General features: G+C 38.7%; 1 protein-coding gene across 1 annotated transcript in view; it reads left to right on the top strand.

Annotated features, from left to right (window-relative positions):
• LOC124261575 (protein cappuccino-like) overlaps window positions 1-16236 on the top strand; it is a 53980-nt gene extending 37744 nt beyond the window's left edge. The window contains exons 5-16 of the mRNA XM_046695903.1: window positions 192-253; window positions 7923-8598; window positions 9629-9722; window positions 10535-10676; window positions 11195-11282; window positions 11674-11735; window positions 12316-12395; window positions 12803-12932; window positions 13443-13515; window positions 14500-14573; window positions 15781-15964; window positions 16128-16236. Of these exons, the coding sequence (XP_046551859.1) occupies window positions 192-253; window positions 7923-8598; window positions 9629-9722; window positions 10535-10676; window positions 11195-11282; window positions 11674-11735; window positions 12316-12395; window positions 12803-12932; window positions 13443-13515; window positions 14500-14573; window positions 15781-15964; window positions 16128-16228 (1766 nt within the window). The 3' untranslated portion in view covers window positions 16229-16236. The remainder of the gene's footprint in view (window positions 1-191; window positions 254-7922; window positions 8599-9628; window positions 9723-10534; window positions 10677-11194; window positions 11283-11673; window positions 11736-12315; window positions 12396-12802; window positions 12933-13442; window positions 13516-14499; window positions 14574-15780; window positions 15965-16127) is intronic.
• The last annotated feature ends 304 nt before the right edge of the window (window positions 16237-16540 follow it).

Here is a 16540-nt window from a genome sequence, read left to right as displayed (position 1 = left end):
TCCAGTGATCAACATCTTGACCATTGATATACACAATTGAGATATCATGATATATTGCAACCAAGTCAGTGACCTTGACCATTCAATCCCGTAAGATGCCTCTTACAACAAGCATGGGTTACTGAATACCAGTTCAAACCCAGAATTTACTAGCTGTCATGTTATATGAAATATTGTTGACTTTGTTCCAGAACACCAGGCAGCCATGGTTCAGATGCGTCATGACTACAAGGAAGACATTGAACTGGTCAAGGTAAGTTTCACTGTTACACCCTTGTCACTATGATGTCCACATTATGGTTTTATACCAACAGCTGATACAGTACAGACCAGGTGGTGATACAGCTTGATGGATGGCTGTGACAAGTTGATGCACCATTACCATGGCTACCAGCTGATATAAATTATTTTTGCATATTTGTAATACATTAGTCATCTAGTTTTATATCTTTTCAAGCATTTTTTCACTGGTACACTTTTTCAATGCTAAATGGATATTATATTCATTTGTATGTTCATGTTGCCATGGAAAGTGTTAATATTTTTACTGTATTCACTTCTTTGAGCACCAAGGGTTCAATGTAGAGTTGGCATGTATCAGGAACTTATCAGTAGTCACTTGTAAGAACTAGTGACTCCTTCCATATTACATAAATATGGTGGAAGACAGATATTCAGGAAACCTCAATGTGTAAACTAAATAAGAAAACTGAAATTGTTTTAATGTAAGGAGTGTTCATATAAAATTGACTGACTTAAGTTGTCTTATTTAAAGATGTATATCTTCAAAGTATGTACTAAAATGTAAATGGTGTTTGAATAATGCCTAATAATCTATTTTGTAAAGTTGTGAGGACATTATCATATATCTTCACCATAGTCTGTTTTCAGATAAAATGTAGAAAAATGGTGCATATTCGATCACATAGACATATCAGCTGAATGTCATGAACAATGAGTGAGTGAGTGGATTTAGTTTCACACCGCTTTTAGCAATATTCCAAAAATATCACAGCGGACACCAGGAATAGGCTTCACACATTGTACCCATGTGGGGATTCGAACCTGGGCCTTTGGCATGACGAGCTAACACTTTGATGACTAGGCTAGCCCATCGTCGTCATGAACAATGATGTCATCTTCCATTGTGTGTGACAATGCATTGATATGGCATCATATTGCACTGGAGTGCTGTGCAAACAGAAAACAAAGGGATTCTTGATATGAATTAGCCAATCAAGCAAAGTGAAAATGTTCAGTGTAAATTACTGAAAATATTTTCTCTTGATATTCCACCCATGTTGGTTTTGGCAGCAAAAGTATGTTAAATATTTTTTATTGTTATTTTGAAACAAGACAACATACTCCATTACCATATGGAAGTGGAATGTTCTGTCGTCTTAGTTACATGTTAGTTTAATTAGGTCTAGGAGTCATGTGACCTAACGAGTGTAATTCTGTTGTTACGCCCTGCATGATTCATGCTGCAGATATTAACTATATATTGGTCTGCCAGGGATTAATAACTCCCATTATGTCAATTATCTCATTGAGTTTGCATATTTGCTTGGTGCTTGGAGGCAATATTGTCATTTATTCCACTGGTACTGAACATTGGGAGGACTAATTTCAGGAAAGGTTCTTTTGGATTAAACATTAGCAGGGACTGAATTTGGATTGCATTTGGAATATGTGGAAGCTTGGATTGTGATCTTTGTCTCCATAGGGTTGTTGTGTTGGTTCATATGCTCTAAAGATGATCATGGTTAATTAAACAGTGTTTCAAGTTTGTGTGTCACTTGTTTCTGCAGAATAGTAGTGGTTGCTACCAGGTAGGTTCTCAGTAATAGCTGTTTGTGTGTCTTTGGGTCTGTTTAGTTCAGTGTTTATTTAATGTACCTTGGATTTATTATGAGTCAGATTCGCGACATATACAGTTGACTCCTGTTATTTGAAAACTGTAATAGGACAGATTCAGGTTTCTGTGCACATTCTTGGTTTGAGACTTAGGCATGAACATTTTACTGACCAATCAAATGCCGATAAGGAAACAGGAAATGGTTTAGGCAGGACTTGACACCAGCCAGCATAGGTGGTTTGTAACTGATTGGCCTGTTTGAGTGAGCAGCTTAGCAAATCAAATTAGCTAATGAAGGGTAGATAATTTGTCTGGACTGGATGTAGAAGTTACTGTAAGTTTACTGAAATGTAAGGACTGATCATAAAGAGGATGGTCTTTATGTCCACTGTAATGTTTTGTTTTTATTCAAGTATTAAAATGTATTAGGTCAGCATGTCTGATCATACTTCAAATATTAGGCTGATTAAAAAAAACCCCAGCTAATACTTATTAGTGAATTTAACTGGAAAAAAAGCCAGCTGTGTCATCAGTTTCAAGCCATGTAAAGTCTAAGCATTTAAGGCCAGTTAGTTTCAACCATCCGACTTTTATATCGCCTTTCATCAAATGATCTTTTAAGTTGATCAGGTTTTATTGATGTAGGGAGATACTACAACTGACATCTTTTTTATTTACCTGTCTTCCTTCAGTGCACCATGTCTTCTTTGACAAAGAATGTACTGCCTCATGGTAGTTGGATATGTTGCATCAGTTTCTCTGTCACATCACATGCCAGTATATAAAGAGTTTGAGATAGCATGTGTCAACTGTATAAATGTGAATAAATGCAGATGGGAATGATATTTTGTTTAGCTGTTTAAGGGTTAATATAGTTAATCTGAAGCGTCTGAACACCTGTTACCTACCACCTGATGTGGTTAATGGCAGCCCCTATCGATACCTCAGACAGTTCTGTGTCCAGGGTTGTACTTTCATTGCTAAGGGCACTGGTTCGATTCGATGTCAAATACGTGAACCTTGTATAGGATTAGCATGGGAATACATAACAGTAAATTGCTCCAGATACAGGTATGTCGGCTATGTTTTTACCATTGTGCTTAGTACTGACTATCATGGAAATGTATGGTAGTTTGGTCACAGTAGCTGGTGAATGATTCACTGTATTCTCTGTGGTGGTATGTCATCATATCATATTTCAGTATAAACAGAGTTGATGAGGACGGAGTGGGCGTTTCCTAATATTTTAGTCGATTTCTGTACGGCATGTTTTGTGTTCAGTTTTGTATATTTACTTTGACTTTTATGTATTAGTTGTTTTGAATCAGCTGACCCTTTACATGGATCGTTTTTATAATTTAGTGACAAGCATTTTTTTTATTTTCCTGTATAGATATATTTCAGTGATGACAAAATCCTTTTACCGGTAATTAGTTAATGATTGGTAGGGGAAGGGAAGTAACTCTTTGTCAGGTCTAAAAAGTAACACCTTTTCTTGTCCATATTCAACCATATTCCTTTGTTTTAAAAAGTTAAATGAAGTTAAATGGTGTTTACCACAAACCTTTTTGTTTGGAAAAGAAAGTTCTAAACCAGCAGAAAAGATGGTAACTCATCACCATCTTGATTTTGTAAACCTGTATACAAAGGGTTGTTTATTTCTTCCCATTGTATGTTTATTGATTTATCATTTTTATTATTTATAAATTCATTATGATTTGGTGTACTCTGTTAATAGAAGCACTTCCTGTATCATGTTTCTGAAAATAGCCATTTTCATAATTATGGTCCACTCTTTGCCAAGGATAGGTTACAAATCTATGTCTGTTGGCATCTTGTGCTGTGAGTTGGAAGCATCATTATTGACTTTCTTGATCAATGGATTGTCTGTGCCAGTGGAAGGAGTGGAAGATTCAGGAATTACTCAGCTGTTCTATAATTTCCTCTACAGTAGAGGCTGTAACTGTGTTATTGTACAGTCAGCAGAAAGCTAGCATAGACTGTAGGTCCTAGTGTTTCCATCGGTTTTAGTTTTGATGCTAATCTGTCGTGTAGGGTCTTGTGAGAATATGGTACAACAAACAGTGTCATGTATCTTTCTAGATGATCTTTAATTTAGGCTGGAATCGGTAAGGAGATTACAGGAAATGCTGGTGTCCCGTGAAGCAGTTCTCTGATTCCGTGGCCTTGAGTCTACTCCCACACGGCCAGCATGGGCTTGTGTTGTGGGAAGGGAAAGGCTGTACAGGTTTGTGTTGGTTGTGCATGGACATTACAGCATGCGGCCAGGATTTATGACTTTCATCTTCACTGACAGAACTAAGGGGAAAGCTTTTTGTAGACTAAGGTGACATTTCTGTGGATGAGTTTTTGTCTTTAATCTTGATGGGTTTTTGCAGATGGATGGATTTGACAGATATAGTTGACATTTTAAAATTGCTGTTGTGTTGTCACAGAGCTAGATGTAATCATCATAGCTGGTGGGATAGTTTATTAAGGCTTCTCTTTGGTGTGCCTGTGTAGAGGCATGAATGGTTGGCTCAAAGGTCCATGGTCAACTTGAGAAAGTTGCACCCCTTGGCTTTGCCAGGATCTGCTAGTTGCAAGTTCAGATCCAAGGTTGGCCCGTATTATTGTACACCATTCTGGGGCTTTTGGACTTCACCAGAATGATAAACATTTTTGTGTATAACGAAACATAAACTCATTCACTCAACTCTTGATAATTCAGTCACATATCATACTGGAGACTGACATGCAAGGGAATATTAGACATATTGGAGATTGTCTCATTCACAGTACATCTCAGAATTATATGCAGACTTTCGGTCAATACTGGTAGATACCATGAAATAGTCATCTTCTGGGCAATGTCAGGACCATCTTTCATGTTTAACACATTATCTGATTTCAATGTGTATTTGAATTTCTCTTTTAGTCTTGAAAGTAAACCCTCTAGGTATATCCCTTGTTGCTGTGTACCTCTGGATCTGTAAATAGCCTTGTTTTGTATTGAAAATAGTTCTTGATCTCTCTGGTCTCTCTAAGGATCAACATTTACTTTGAACTTAAAAAGTACTTAAATGTTATGCAAAAGTCCAGCTTAAAACTTGATTTGTGTTTCTAATGTTAAGGGAGATCTAGTACACTATTATCCTAATTAAATAACAGGATTATGCTGGTCCTCAGCAATCCATTCTTGTTGTAAGAGGCTCACTGACTTGGTTGAAAAATGCCATCAAATTCCGATTCCATTGATCCATGCTCATGATGTTAATCACTGGATTGTCTGTTCCTCACTCGAATATTTACAGACGGCTGTCATATAGGTGCAATATTCAAACATGTATAAGAAAAAACATTTGTAGAGAGCTCAGGGCCAAATAACTTGGGCAATTTTGTTATTAGATGGACATTAACACTTTTGATTAATAATTTTCTAGCCTAGTACTGAGATGAAAACAGACTGCAGGGAAGCAAGTAACAGTAATCTCACTCTGTATATCTCAGCTTGTTGTTAGACATTTTTATAGCAGAATGGGTCAGTTCTATAAATTACTATAGTGCTGAGAACACATGTATTAGACATGATAGTTGGTTGGTAACAGTCGTTATTTTCTCCTCATATTGTGAGCCAGCTATTGGCATCTAATCCCATAATGACGAATTATATCAGGTAGTCAGACTCCGTAGCTTGGTTCAGTGCATGTGAGTGAGTATAGTTTTACACCACTTTTACCAATATTCCAGCAATATCACGGCGGGGTACACAAGAAATGGGCTTCACACATTGTACCCATGTAGGTCTTCGGCGTGATGAGCAAACGCTTAGACCACTAGGCAACCCCACCACCCCTCATTGCATGTCATGTTACCCTCACATCATGGATCATTGCTCATGATATCAATCACTAAGTTGCTCGAACAGTTACCATTCTCATATAGCTGGAATATTGCTTAGTGCATCATCAAACAGCAATCAAACAAGCTGACCTATATATCTGTCATTTATACAAAATATCTGTCCATGTTTATTACTATGTGCTGTATATTTTTCCAACTGAATGATTGTGAAAGTGACAGTACAGCAGTAAATGCCCAGTTTCAGCAGTGTGTAAACTGTATAGGGCAACACAGCATGCCAGCAGCTGGGACAGGCTGAACCTGTTCGGTATTGATTTGTGGGATGTTACAGATTTAGAAAGGGGCAGCTCTGCAGTTTATTAATTCAGTGAATCTTTGTTCACTGTTAGATATGTTTAACTGTGCAGATACTGATTCAATTTGTGTTTTGGAATTTATGGGTTGTATGTTGACATGTTGTTAATAGTTAATTTGTGTAACCACTCATCGGTAAAGGGTGGTTGTGTAGCCTTCTGGTTACAGTGTTCACTTGTCCCACCGAAAAACGAGGTTCGATTCCCCATGTGGGTACAATGTGTGAAGTCCATTTCTGGTGTACCCTGCAATGACATTGCTGGAATATTGTTAAAAACAGCACAAAACCTCACTCACTCACTTTATCAATAAACAATCAGATGAAATTACTTTTTAAGGAAGAGACTGAATATGGCCCACAAAATCAATCGTTTTAGTTTCACTACTTCAGTCCTTGTTGAGGAGAGGTAATAAAAAACATTCATTCATTCACTTCATGTCTCATAAACACTTGACACTTTATGTTCTCATGGCATATGTTGCATGTGCCTCAAGTGGATTCTGACACATCAAGCGTTGTAACAGTAGTGTAGGATTTTCAGTCATTGGCACAAGACACTTTACTTTTTGTTCCCCTTGACCAATATTCATGAATAATATGTTGACCTATATATGTTGTCCTTATCAAACTAAAATGTGTACTTGTTCCTGTACATTCTGTTAGTAATTCATTTTACATTTCATGGTCATTTATTAAATTTCTCTTCTATTTCATAAGAGAATAATCGCGTTTTGCAGGGGGTATTAAAATGGACTCCGTCCGTGCATGCGTCCGTCCGTCCGCGCACATTTGTCTTTTTCGGAGCAGAACTCTAGTTTTGGAATTCTGAATGAAATATGTTTGGCGTTTCCATGGCAACATGTTCAACTTTGACTGAAATTAGTGGTAGTGCTCTTTTCCGGAGCAGAACTCTAAAACCGTTCAATATTTCTTCACCAAACTTGGCACATAGATAGATCTGGTGGTGTACTGGTGCCTTTTGGTAGTTTTGGAATTCTGAATAAAATATTTTTGGCGTTTCCATGGCAACAAGTTTGACTTAGACTGAAATTAGTGGTAGTGCTCTTTTCCGGAGCAGAACTCTAAAACCGTTCAATATTTCTTCACCAAACTTGGCACATAGATAGATCTGGTGGTGTACTGGTGCCTTTTGGTAGTTTTGGAATTCTGAATAAAATATTTTTTGGCATTTCCATGGCAACAAGTTTGACGTAGCCTGAAATTGGTGATAGTGCTGCTTTCTGGAGCAGAACTTTAAAAACCTTTCAATACTCTCCTTCCACTTTTCTATATACACACCTAAATATTTGACATAATCATAACTCGTAGACATAATCATGAAGAGTATTTTGCCATTGAGGGGGATATTGATGACTTTGTCTTCTTGTTCCTTGTTAATTGTACATTTTCTTGTGGAGTTAGAGGGACAGAAGGTAGATTATTTATCTTTGTCTGCTGCAGTCATGTTTTTTCTCTGCGGTTCTTACTTTTAGTACTGTTTAACATATTAAGTGCAGCCCAGATACAATATTTATTCTGTGATCACCATTTGTATTTACACTTGGAAGTGTCATTGTTAGTAAAAGTAGCATATACTTTAACATGGATTTATGACAGTAGTATAACTAAGATTGCTTGGTATGAGGCCCAAGGCATTGTTACATATTGAGATCTTAGTACTGTGATTGCTGTGTCATTGTTACCAAGCACAGACCTCCAAACATTGAAGGGCAACGATTACTGTGGAGAATGATGCAGAGGTTATAAAACATGTACATTGATATTGGCTTGATTGGTGTACATCCTCCATCACTCATCTGTCCTATCTTTGTGCTGTGTCTGCAGAAGGAGCACCAAGTGGAACTAGAGAAGTGTAAACATGACTATGAGCATCAGATTCAGGAGTGTCACACAAAGATCCTGCATCTCCAGCAGGAGGTGGAGAAGTATCAAGTCCTTGCTGGAATTGAAGAACTCACTCAGGCAGCTCTCTCCGAGGCTGAGGCAGCAAGGAAGGAAGCAGGTTTGGGGGACAGGTCAACCCTTCATCTCACCAATGGCTTCCTTTCACCCGAAGATGCTGTGGGTGAGAGGATCATTGCTGTGACGGGGACGCCCCAACAGACACCCTCCACATATCACACCCCTGCAGCTACACCGGAGTGCCTTGGGAAGGATCATCCTGTACAGTATTTGTCAGAAACATCTCCAGAAAACACTGGAACCTTACACCCCCCATCAGAACTTGTGCCTTCACCCCAGGGGGTTGGACTAGATGAGGACACTCCTCCAAGACCCCATCCTCCTGCTGAGGTGTCTGTTGCTCCTAGGGGTCCCCCTCCTCCTCCTCCCCCTCCTCCACCGCCACCTCCTCCACCACCAGGAGTAGGTGGACCACCCCCACCTCCTCCGCCACCTCCACCACCTGGTGGTGGCCCACCACCCCCTCCACCACCCCCTCCTGGACCAGGGATGGGACCTCCACCACCACCCCCAGCTCCTGGAATGGCTATCAAGAAAGGTGAGTTCAGTGAAAATAGAAAACACTTTTCTTGCAAATCAAGCTTTTGAAAAGTTTTCTGTTTTACATTAGTAATGGGAACTCTAGTCAATAGTTCCTGCAAGGCAACCTCATTTGCATTGTGATACTAAGTTTATTGGATTGCTTTATCAGTAGCACTGACATTATATGCTCAACAACTAGTACCTAGGACATGTTGGGCTTATTTTCTCATGCAGTGCTTATATCATAATATAGCTGAAATTAACTTTAAAAACCTTCTCTTTTACTTACTTTTTTTGTCCCCGGCTGCAACGCGGAACAGGGGACTATGTATTCATCTGTGTATGTATGTCCCGATTCTTGTTAACGAGATATCTCATGAACCGTTGTACCCAATGTCTTCAAATTTGGTGACAGCCTACATTGGGGATTTATGCATACACCATTTGATTTGGGTGACCTTGACCTTATCTTCAAGGTCAACACGACAATTTGACCACTTTTCAAATTTATGTAAGCGCAAATATCCCATAAAACTTTGCACCCAATGTCTTCAATTATGTTGACAGCCTACATTGGGAGATTATGCAAACACCAGCAGGTTTTGGTGACCTTGACCATAATTTCAAGGTCACCACGACACTTTTACCACTTTTCAACCTCTTGTTAACGCGATATCTCATGAACTGTTGTACCCAATATCTTCAAATTTTGGGACAGCCTACATTGGGGGATTACACAGACACTATTTAATTCGGGTGACCTTGACCTTATCTTCAAGGTCACCACGACGATTTGACCACTTTTCAAACTTATGTAAAGGCGATATCTCATAAAACTTTGCACCCAACATCTTCAATTATGTTGACAGCCTACATTGGGTGATTATGCAGACACCAGTCATTTCTTGTATGTGACCAAAAAATATAAAGCAGTAAATATGTTATAAATATTTCATTCTTCTTTAGCGGCGGGGGACAATGCCATATTAGTGGCAAACACTTGTTATAGTCTATAGTCCATATGTTTATATTACCCACCTTGCCAGGTCCAATGAAACCAGTTGTCAGCCCCAAGTCACCAATGAAGCCCCTGTTCTGGCAGAGACTACAGGTCCATGACATCAAGAACAAAAACAAGGAGTATGTACCACTGTAAAGGATAATATGGAAATATGATCAGTTCACTACAAAAAACACATTATGATATCAGGCATGAACACATGGAGTATAGTCCAGTATTAAAGCTAACATGGAAATATCCATCAAGATTAGCTGGTTTTATGATTTGACTGACTGACAGACTGAGTTTGGTTTTACGCCGCTTTTAGCAATATTCCAGCAATATCAGGCGGGGACACCAGAAATGGGCTTCACTCATTGTACCCATGAGGGGATTCGAACCCGGGTCTTCGGCGTGACGAGCCAACGCTTTAACCACTAGGCTACCCCACCGCCCCTTTATGATTTGAACAGATTCTTTGATAAAAGTCTCAGAGATACAAATACAGTCTTTCTGTCTCCAGAGAAAAATGTGACATGCTTTTTACTGGACTGTGTAATGGTTCTGCCATATATGAGCAGAATAATAGAGGGTTGAGTTTGTATCCTGGTCCTGTCCTGCATTTAGCCTGCGCTGATATTTTGTCATAGCTCTGTATCAGTGTTTGTTATTAAGATGGAAATTAAGAAACTTGTAATTGTCCTAAATGAAAAATTCACTCAAGATTAATTTGTTTTGATTAATTAATACTATAGCCAATATTTCAGTTAACAATATGTCATATTTGTAGTCATTTCCAGTATAATCTGTTTGGGTCTAATGTCGAGATTTGAAATTCTCTGGTGTCGAAATTTTGTAGAGGTAGTATTTTCAGATTTGACAGATACTTTTTGAGAAAACCTTGATCGGCATCTAAGTAGAGATATTTTACTAATTTAAACCTGTCATGTAGGTTGAAGGACAGAAATCTGTTCTGGGAGAAACTCAAGGAACCCACAGTGGACTTTGATGACTTTGATGACATGTTTGCCAAGAAACCGTTGGAGCCTAAGAAGAAGGCAGCATCCAAGCCAAAGGAAAAGACAAAGAAAGAGGTAAGATCCAGTTTTAGAAGAGAACCCAGCTGGTCCATGGGACCTGACGTTTTATATTTCAAGGGTTCTACAAGTAACAATATGATGTAGTGTACTGAAATGTAAGATTTCATAAGTACTTTATTTGCAGGAACCTCATATTTCTTTTAAGAGTTTGGTACAATAAATAGTTTGTACATCCCCCGGGACACAATATGTGTATTTTTTGCATCCATTCTGTCAGTACTAGACAAACATTTCTACATTAGGTAAAACCTTGGAACTATTTGGTTGTGATTTGAGCATGTTAAGTGCAGACTGTGGTGAATGGGACTTGGGGTACCTTTGGGGCAGGAAACACTCACCTTTTTGCAAATATCTTCACACTAACACGATTTGACTGTGATCTGTAAACACATGCTCATGATAATGCTGCAATCTAATCTGCTTTTAGCAGAGATATCTGATATTTATGAAGAATGTTTTGTTGCCTTTATTTCTTACTAATTCTTGAGCTGTATACATTGTGATGTCTTCAGGTGGTGAAGCTGTTGGATGCCAAGAGGTCACAGGCAGTTGGCATATTCCTGTCCAGTCTCAGAATGGAGATGCAGGATATAGAAAACGGTCAGTTTCATATCTTCATCTGAACCAAATATGTACCCATCAGTTAAAAATTTATCATCAGATCCAAGACTGAATGATTGAGTAGTATCTTCATGTAGAGAGTGCTCCAAATTTTGAGAAGAAAACATGTATTAGTCTAGGTTCTGTTCCTGTTTTCAGAAATCTCGAAGCTGCTTGTGTGTTATGTGATTTGCCTTGTATAATGGATATTGAAAGTTATCCATGTGATTTAGATCTCAAGAAAGATCTTACTTTTCAGATATCGGTAATTTTTGCAATGCTATTTGCAAGAAGCATGACAAGAATTCATTTTATGTAACAAAGAATAGGAAATGTATTGTAAACAAAATCTTGAGAGTACATGTTGACTTACTAAGCTTTCTGTTTTCAGCCATTTTGAATCTTGACACTTCCTTGCTAGACCAAGAGAAACTCAAAGCAATATATGATAGTGTAAGTATTAAACTGAAGTATTTACCTTGCTCCTGTAACCGTATGTGTGTATTGTTTGTAACTGTTGTCCATGAATGCATTCCAGTAACATTTACTCATCTTGCTGAATTAGCCTTGTTGCTATAGATACACTCACATTTCATGTTCAAGGATTATCTTCAGGTGTACAAGGTGTGGAGCCAGTATCTGGCATTATGTCAAATGGCTGCAATTGGTGATTTATTTCAGAAAATGGTGGCTTGGATAATTAGTACACCAGTGTTACCTTTCGGATAACCTTTGTATCAAAACTCGTTGTAATGTCAATATTTTCTAAGTAGCTTGTTTTGAGTGAGTGTGTTGGGTGCAATGCTGCATGGTGCAGTATTCCAGTTTGAACCCGAAGTGATTCAGGTCCTAGATATTTACCATTTTGGTGAAACCCACAAGCACAGGTATGGTGCTGACAAACCATTATTGGTAAAAAGGGTTTGAACCCACGATCATAGGTTTCAGGTGGACCAAGGGACGCAACTCTTCTCAGTCCGAGGAATGTAGCTGAATCTGTGTCCTGCAATTATCCATTAATCCCTTTTTTCAGCGACCTGATGATGATGAATTGAAGAAGATAAAGAAGCATTTTGACAAGAACCCTGATGCAACCCTAGACAAACCAGAACAGTGAGTGGAGCAGTTGCCTCAGTTATTGTTGTAATAGCTTTATCAGGGGTTAACCTGGGTCTATTTGTTTGTGAATCCTGGGTAATTTGGGCGTCCAAGGCATTCAGATGGGAATCCAAGCTGACCATGGTGATCTACCTAATGTTTACAGGCTTGCATGAGGTACGCTTGTCATGACATGACAGTTTAACTACAGAAATATGAAAGAATTGGTCCAAAGTGAGTAGACCGCTAAACAAACAAACTGCAAGTTCATAATGAGTTCAAAGCACAAGCATTCATTTCTAATAGATCTGTCTGACCATGTAGTTCTTCATTGTTTGGTAAACAGGAATACTACACTATGTTCGCTTACCTGAAGAGTCATCCCATGATTATGAACATTGGTTCTATTCATTCCATTTCAGATTTTTCCATGATCTGACGCAGATCCCTGACTACGACAGTCGGATCTTCTGTTTCATCTTCCAGTCTACCTTTGAAGAAAGCATGTCTGTGATAGATTCCAAGCTGAACAACCTCAAGATGACGTGCAAGGTGAAACCCAGCTATAAACTAAACTTTACAACCTGTATCAGATGAGCTTCCTTTGTTTCAAAATATAATATGTTTGAAGTTGTTGAAGGTGAATACATAAATGAAACTATCATTTTTCTTTGACCTATGGCCCTGCTTATTCTGCCAATTCTGTAAATGTCATATTGACAGTAAAGGTATTGAAATAAGAAAAGTAGTCATAAAAGATCTTTGCATGTGATCTTATGAACTTGGTGTTTGTTTAACTTGTTTGGGAGGCATTTAGAAGTTGGAGCACTAAGGAAGGATAACAATATATGGATGAACAACTTCTTTCTTACAGTGAGAGCGACGTTTTGGTGTAGGTCCTAACACCCTTATCAAGTGATGAAGTGTAAGAAAGAAGTTGTTTATCCATATATTGTTATCCTTCCATGGTGTTTGTAGTATAGTGTTACGATAATCAATAGACTGTAACTCTGTGCTCTGAATGTTGGGATCACAAAGTTACCATCTGTCCTTGTGTTTCAGACTCTTGTTGCAGATGATAATATCAAGCAGATATTTGGCATCATTCTTGTGTTTGGGAACTATATGAATGGAGGTATGTCTGAATGTGGACCCATTTGATGTGTACATATCATGATTAAGCTTTAATATCCAGTTGAGATGAGGGAACATTTACAACATAAATCATCTGTGATAAAAGGTTCTTCAAGTTGATGAAAATCAACTGTATACAACAAAACCATTTCTAATTGCTACAAACAGTAAAATATGTTTGTTGAAAACATTTGTTTAAATATATGTGCCTGTTTATTGAAACAATTTTGTTTGGGAGTTTTTTCCAAAAAAGATTTTGTTGGGGAGTTTATATTGTTCAGGGGTAAATTTTGGAACTTGTAAGTGTTTTTAGAGTTTTATCTAGGTTTAGCTGAACCACCCCTGTGTAACAGGTCCAATAACAAACATATTGGTTAGTATTGTTTCCCAATAACAATAGGGTGGGCGCGGTGGGCAAGCTGGCTAAGGCACCAGGCTAGTGATCCAGCAAGGTTGAGGTGCCGGGATCGGGCCCACCTGTGACCGGGTGTAAAAACCTTGGAGTCAACTTTGTGTGCAGACTCTTTCAGTGTTGTCACAACCCCTAGTGTACAGTACACAACCCTGTGCACTTAAAAGAACCCACGAATCTGTTGGTATATGACCAGATGGTGGCCACATGAATATGTGCAAACACCTAGTTGTACAGCAACGTGCAGTAAACTTGGACAAAGTACTGTGACTATGTGTCCCAGTCCACCCAACTGTGAATGGGTACCTTGTTAGGATGAGAAAGCCACAATAACTCAGTGCGCCTAGTGGCAGCAAGAGTTGTATACTCCCCAGGGAGTTGAGATTGATAATACGATGTGCCGTTGAGATTGACATCCAATGATTGAGGGAAAAATACCAGCGCCTTGAGCATGCACCAGTTGCGTGGATATGTGCGCTATATAAATATACTATAATAATAATAATAATAATAATCAGTCAAATTCTAATGATGCTTTGTCATTTCCTAAGATTTGCTGTTCACTTGTTACAGGCAGTAGAACACGTGGCCAGGCTGATGGATTTGGCCTGGAGATTTTACCCAAACTCAGGGATGTCAAGGGAAAGGTAAAGCATACCCATATATCAAAACCATTGCTGTTTATCTTAAAACTTGTGCAGTTTGAATAATTGTTACATATGTATGCATCTTCATAGGTTTTGCATGCTGGAGAATGTCTTGTGACACTTTTAGTTGGAAGATTTGGGTTAGAATTGGTCTTCATTAACCCATGCTTGTCGTAAGAGGCACCTTCCTGGTTCATGCTTATGATGTTGTATCCCAATAGTGTTGACCAATGCTCATGATGTCAATCACTGGATTGTCCATTCCATGATTATTTACTCAGGCCACCATCACATAGCTGGAATATAACTGACTATGGCATTAAACAACACACAAACAAAACACATTCAGATTGAAGGATATATATAGTAAGCCCCAAACCGAGAAGCATGACTTTAGCTGTGAGAAGTTGTATCCCATAGCCTGGCAAGGATCTGCTGTGCATGGAACTCTCTAGCTGTCGTGTTGATTAAATTGTTGCTGGTATTCTACCATATTGGAATAGGTCCTCAGCAAACTATGCTTGTTGTAGGAGGCAACTAAATGACTTGGGTGGTCAGGCGAGGGGACTTGGTTGATTGCATGCCATAGCACATTAGTGGCATGTGTCAGTGCTCATAATATCGATCACTAGGCTGTCTTGTCTTATCTATAGGATGACTGACTGACTGACTGACTGACTGACTGACTGACTGACTGTCTGTGTTTGGTTTCACGCCGCTTTTAGCAATATTCCAGCAACATCACGGCAGGGGACACCAGAAATGGGCTTCACATATTGTACCCATGTGGGGATTCGAACCCGGGTCTTCGGCATGACGAGCCAACGCTTTAACCATTAGGCTACCCCACCACCCCTCTATAGGATGACATCCTATAGCTTGAATAATGTTGGGTGTGTCTTTAAACAACAAACTGTGGAGTTCAATTTAAATTGAGTTTCGGGGAGAGGCATTAACATTGGCAATTTTGCCTGTTTGCCAACCCCCTAAAACCCTGTTATATATAAATGTATACAGATATGTCATTAAAAGAAATATATATTGTTTAAACCAAATTGAGTTTGGCATTTTTTGTAGTCATCTTTTCTAGATTCTGAGGTACTTGTTATGATCGGGACATTTCTAGTAATGTGTTAGGTCAGTCACACAGATCAACCTTTTGAGGAAACAAACAAACAAACAGTGTCATTTCTCTCCCTAACTCCAGGACAACCGGACAAGCCTGCTGCAGTATGTTGTGATGCAGTATGTGAAGACGGTGGAGGGTGACCGGGCAGGGACAGACCAAGCCAAGCTACCTATCCCTGACCCAAGTGATATCAACCAGGCGGCCCTTGTTAACTTTGATGAACTGCAGAAAGAAATCAAGAGAATTAAAAAAGATTTCGATTGTAAGTATTCCATGTGATACCAGTATTCCAGCTTATTAGCAGTACGTGAAATAAAGGATGGACTTGAATTTATTAGATTCATTAGATAACATAAATCACTACCTCAATTATTGGTTATTTTGTGAATGAATTAAATTATTTTAATGTAACATTTTGTTTTCAGCTGCAGAGACAAGATTTCAGAAAGTGTTAAAATCGGAAGTTTCTGCCAATCACCAACAGCCATTTAAGGATATCATGACAGAGTTCTTTGGCAAAGGTTAGTAGAAGACAAATTAATGTGTTCAGGGACTGCGAGACAGATAACTTCTTTCCCCATTGTTCACTGCAACACAGTTTGCAGCTTATACAGCTTGAGAAGGCTGCTTTCTGGTTGGCTAATATCTACTTCTTGTCATCTCAGAGTCAAGGATCATGCGACAGATAACTTTATAAATAATGGGGAACTTTATCCCTATTAAATTATACATTGTTCATTCTGCAACACAGTTTGCAGCTTATACAGCTTGAGAAGGCTGCTTCTGGTTGGCTAATATCTACTTCTTGTCATCTCACGGGTCAGTCAAGGACTGTTGG

Source organism: Haliotis rubra, unplaced genomic scaffold (assembly GCF_003918875.1).
Source record: "Haliotis rubra isolate DU_JTF1 unplaced genomic scaffold, ASM391887v1 Scf80, whole genome shotgun sequence".
Classification (NCBI taxonomy): Eukaryota; Metazoa; Mollusca; class Gastropoda; order Lepetellida; family Haliotidae; genus Haliotis; species Haliotis rubra.
The sequence above is the reverse complement of the archived record's forward strand: the minus strand, read 5'-3'. Positions and strand labels throughout refer to the sequence as shown.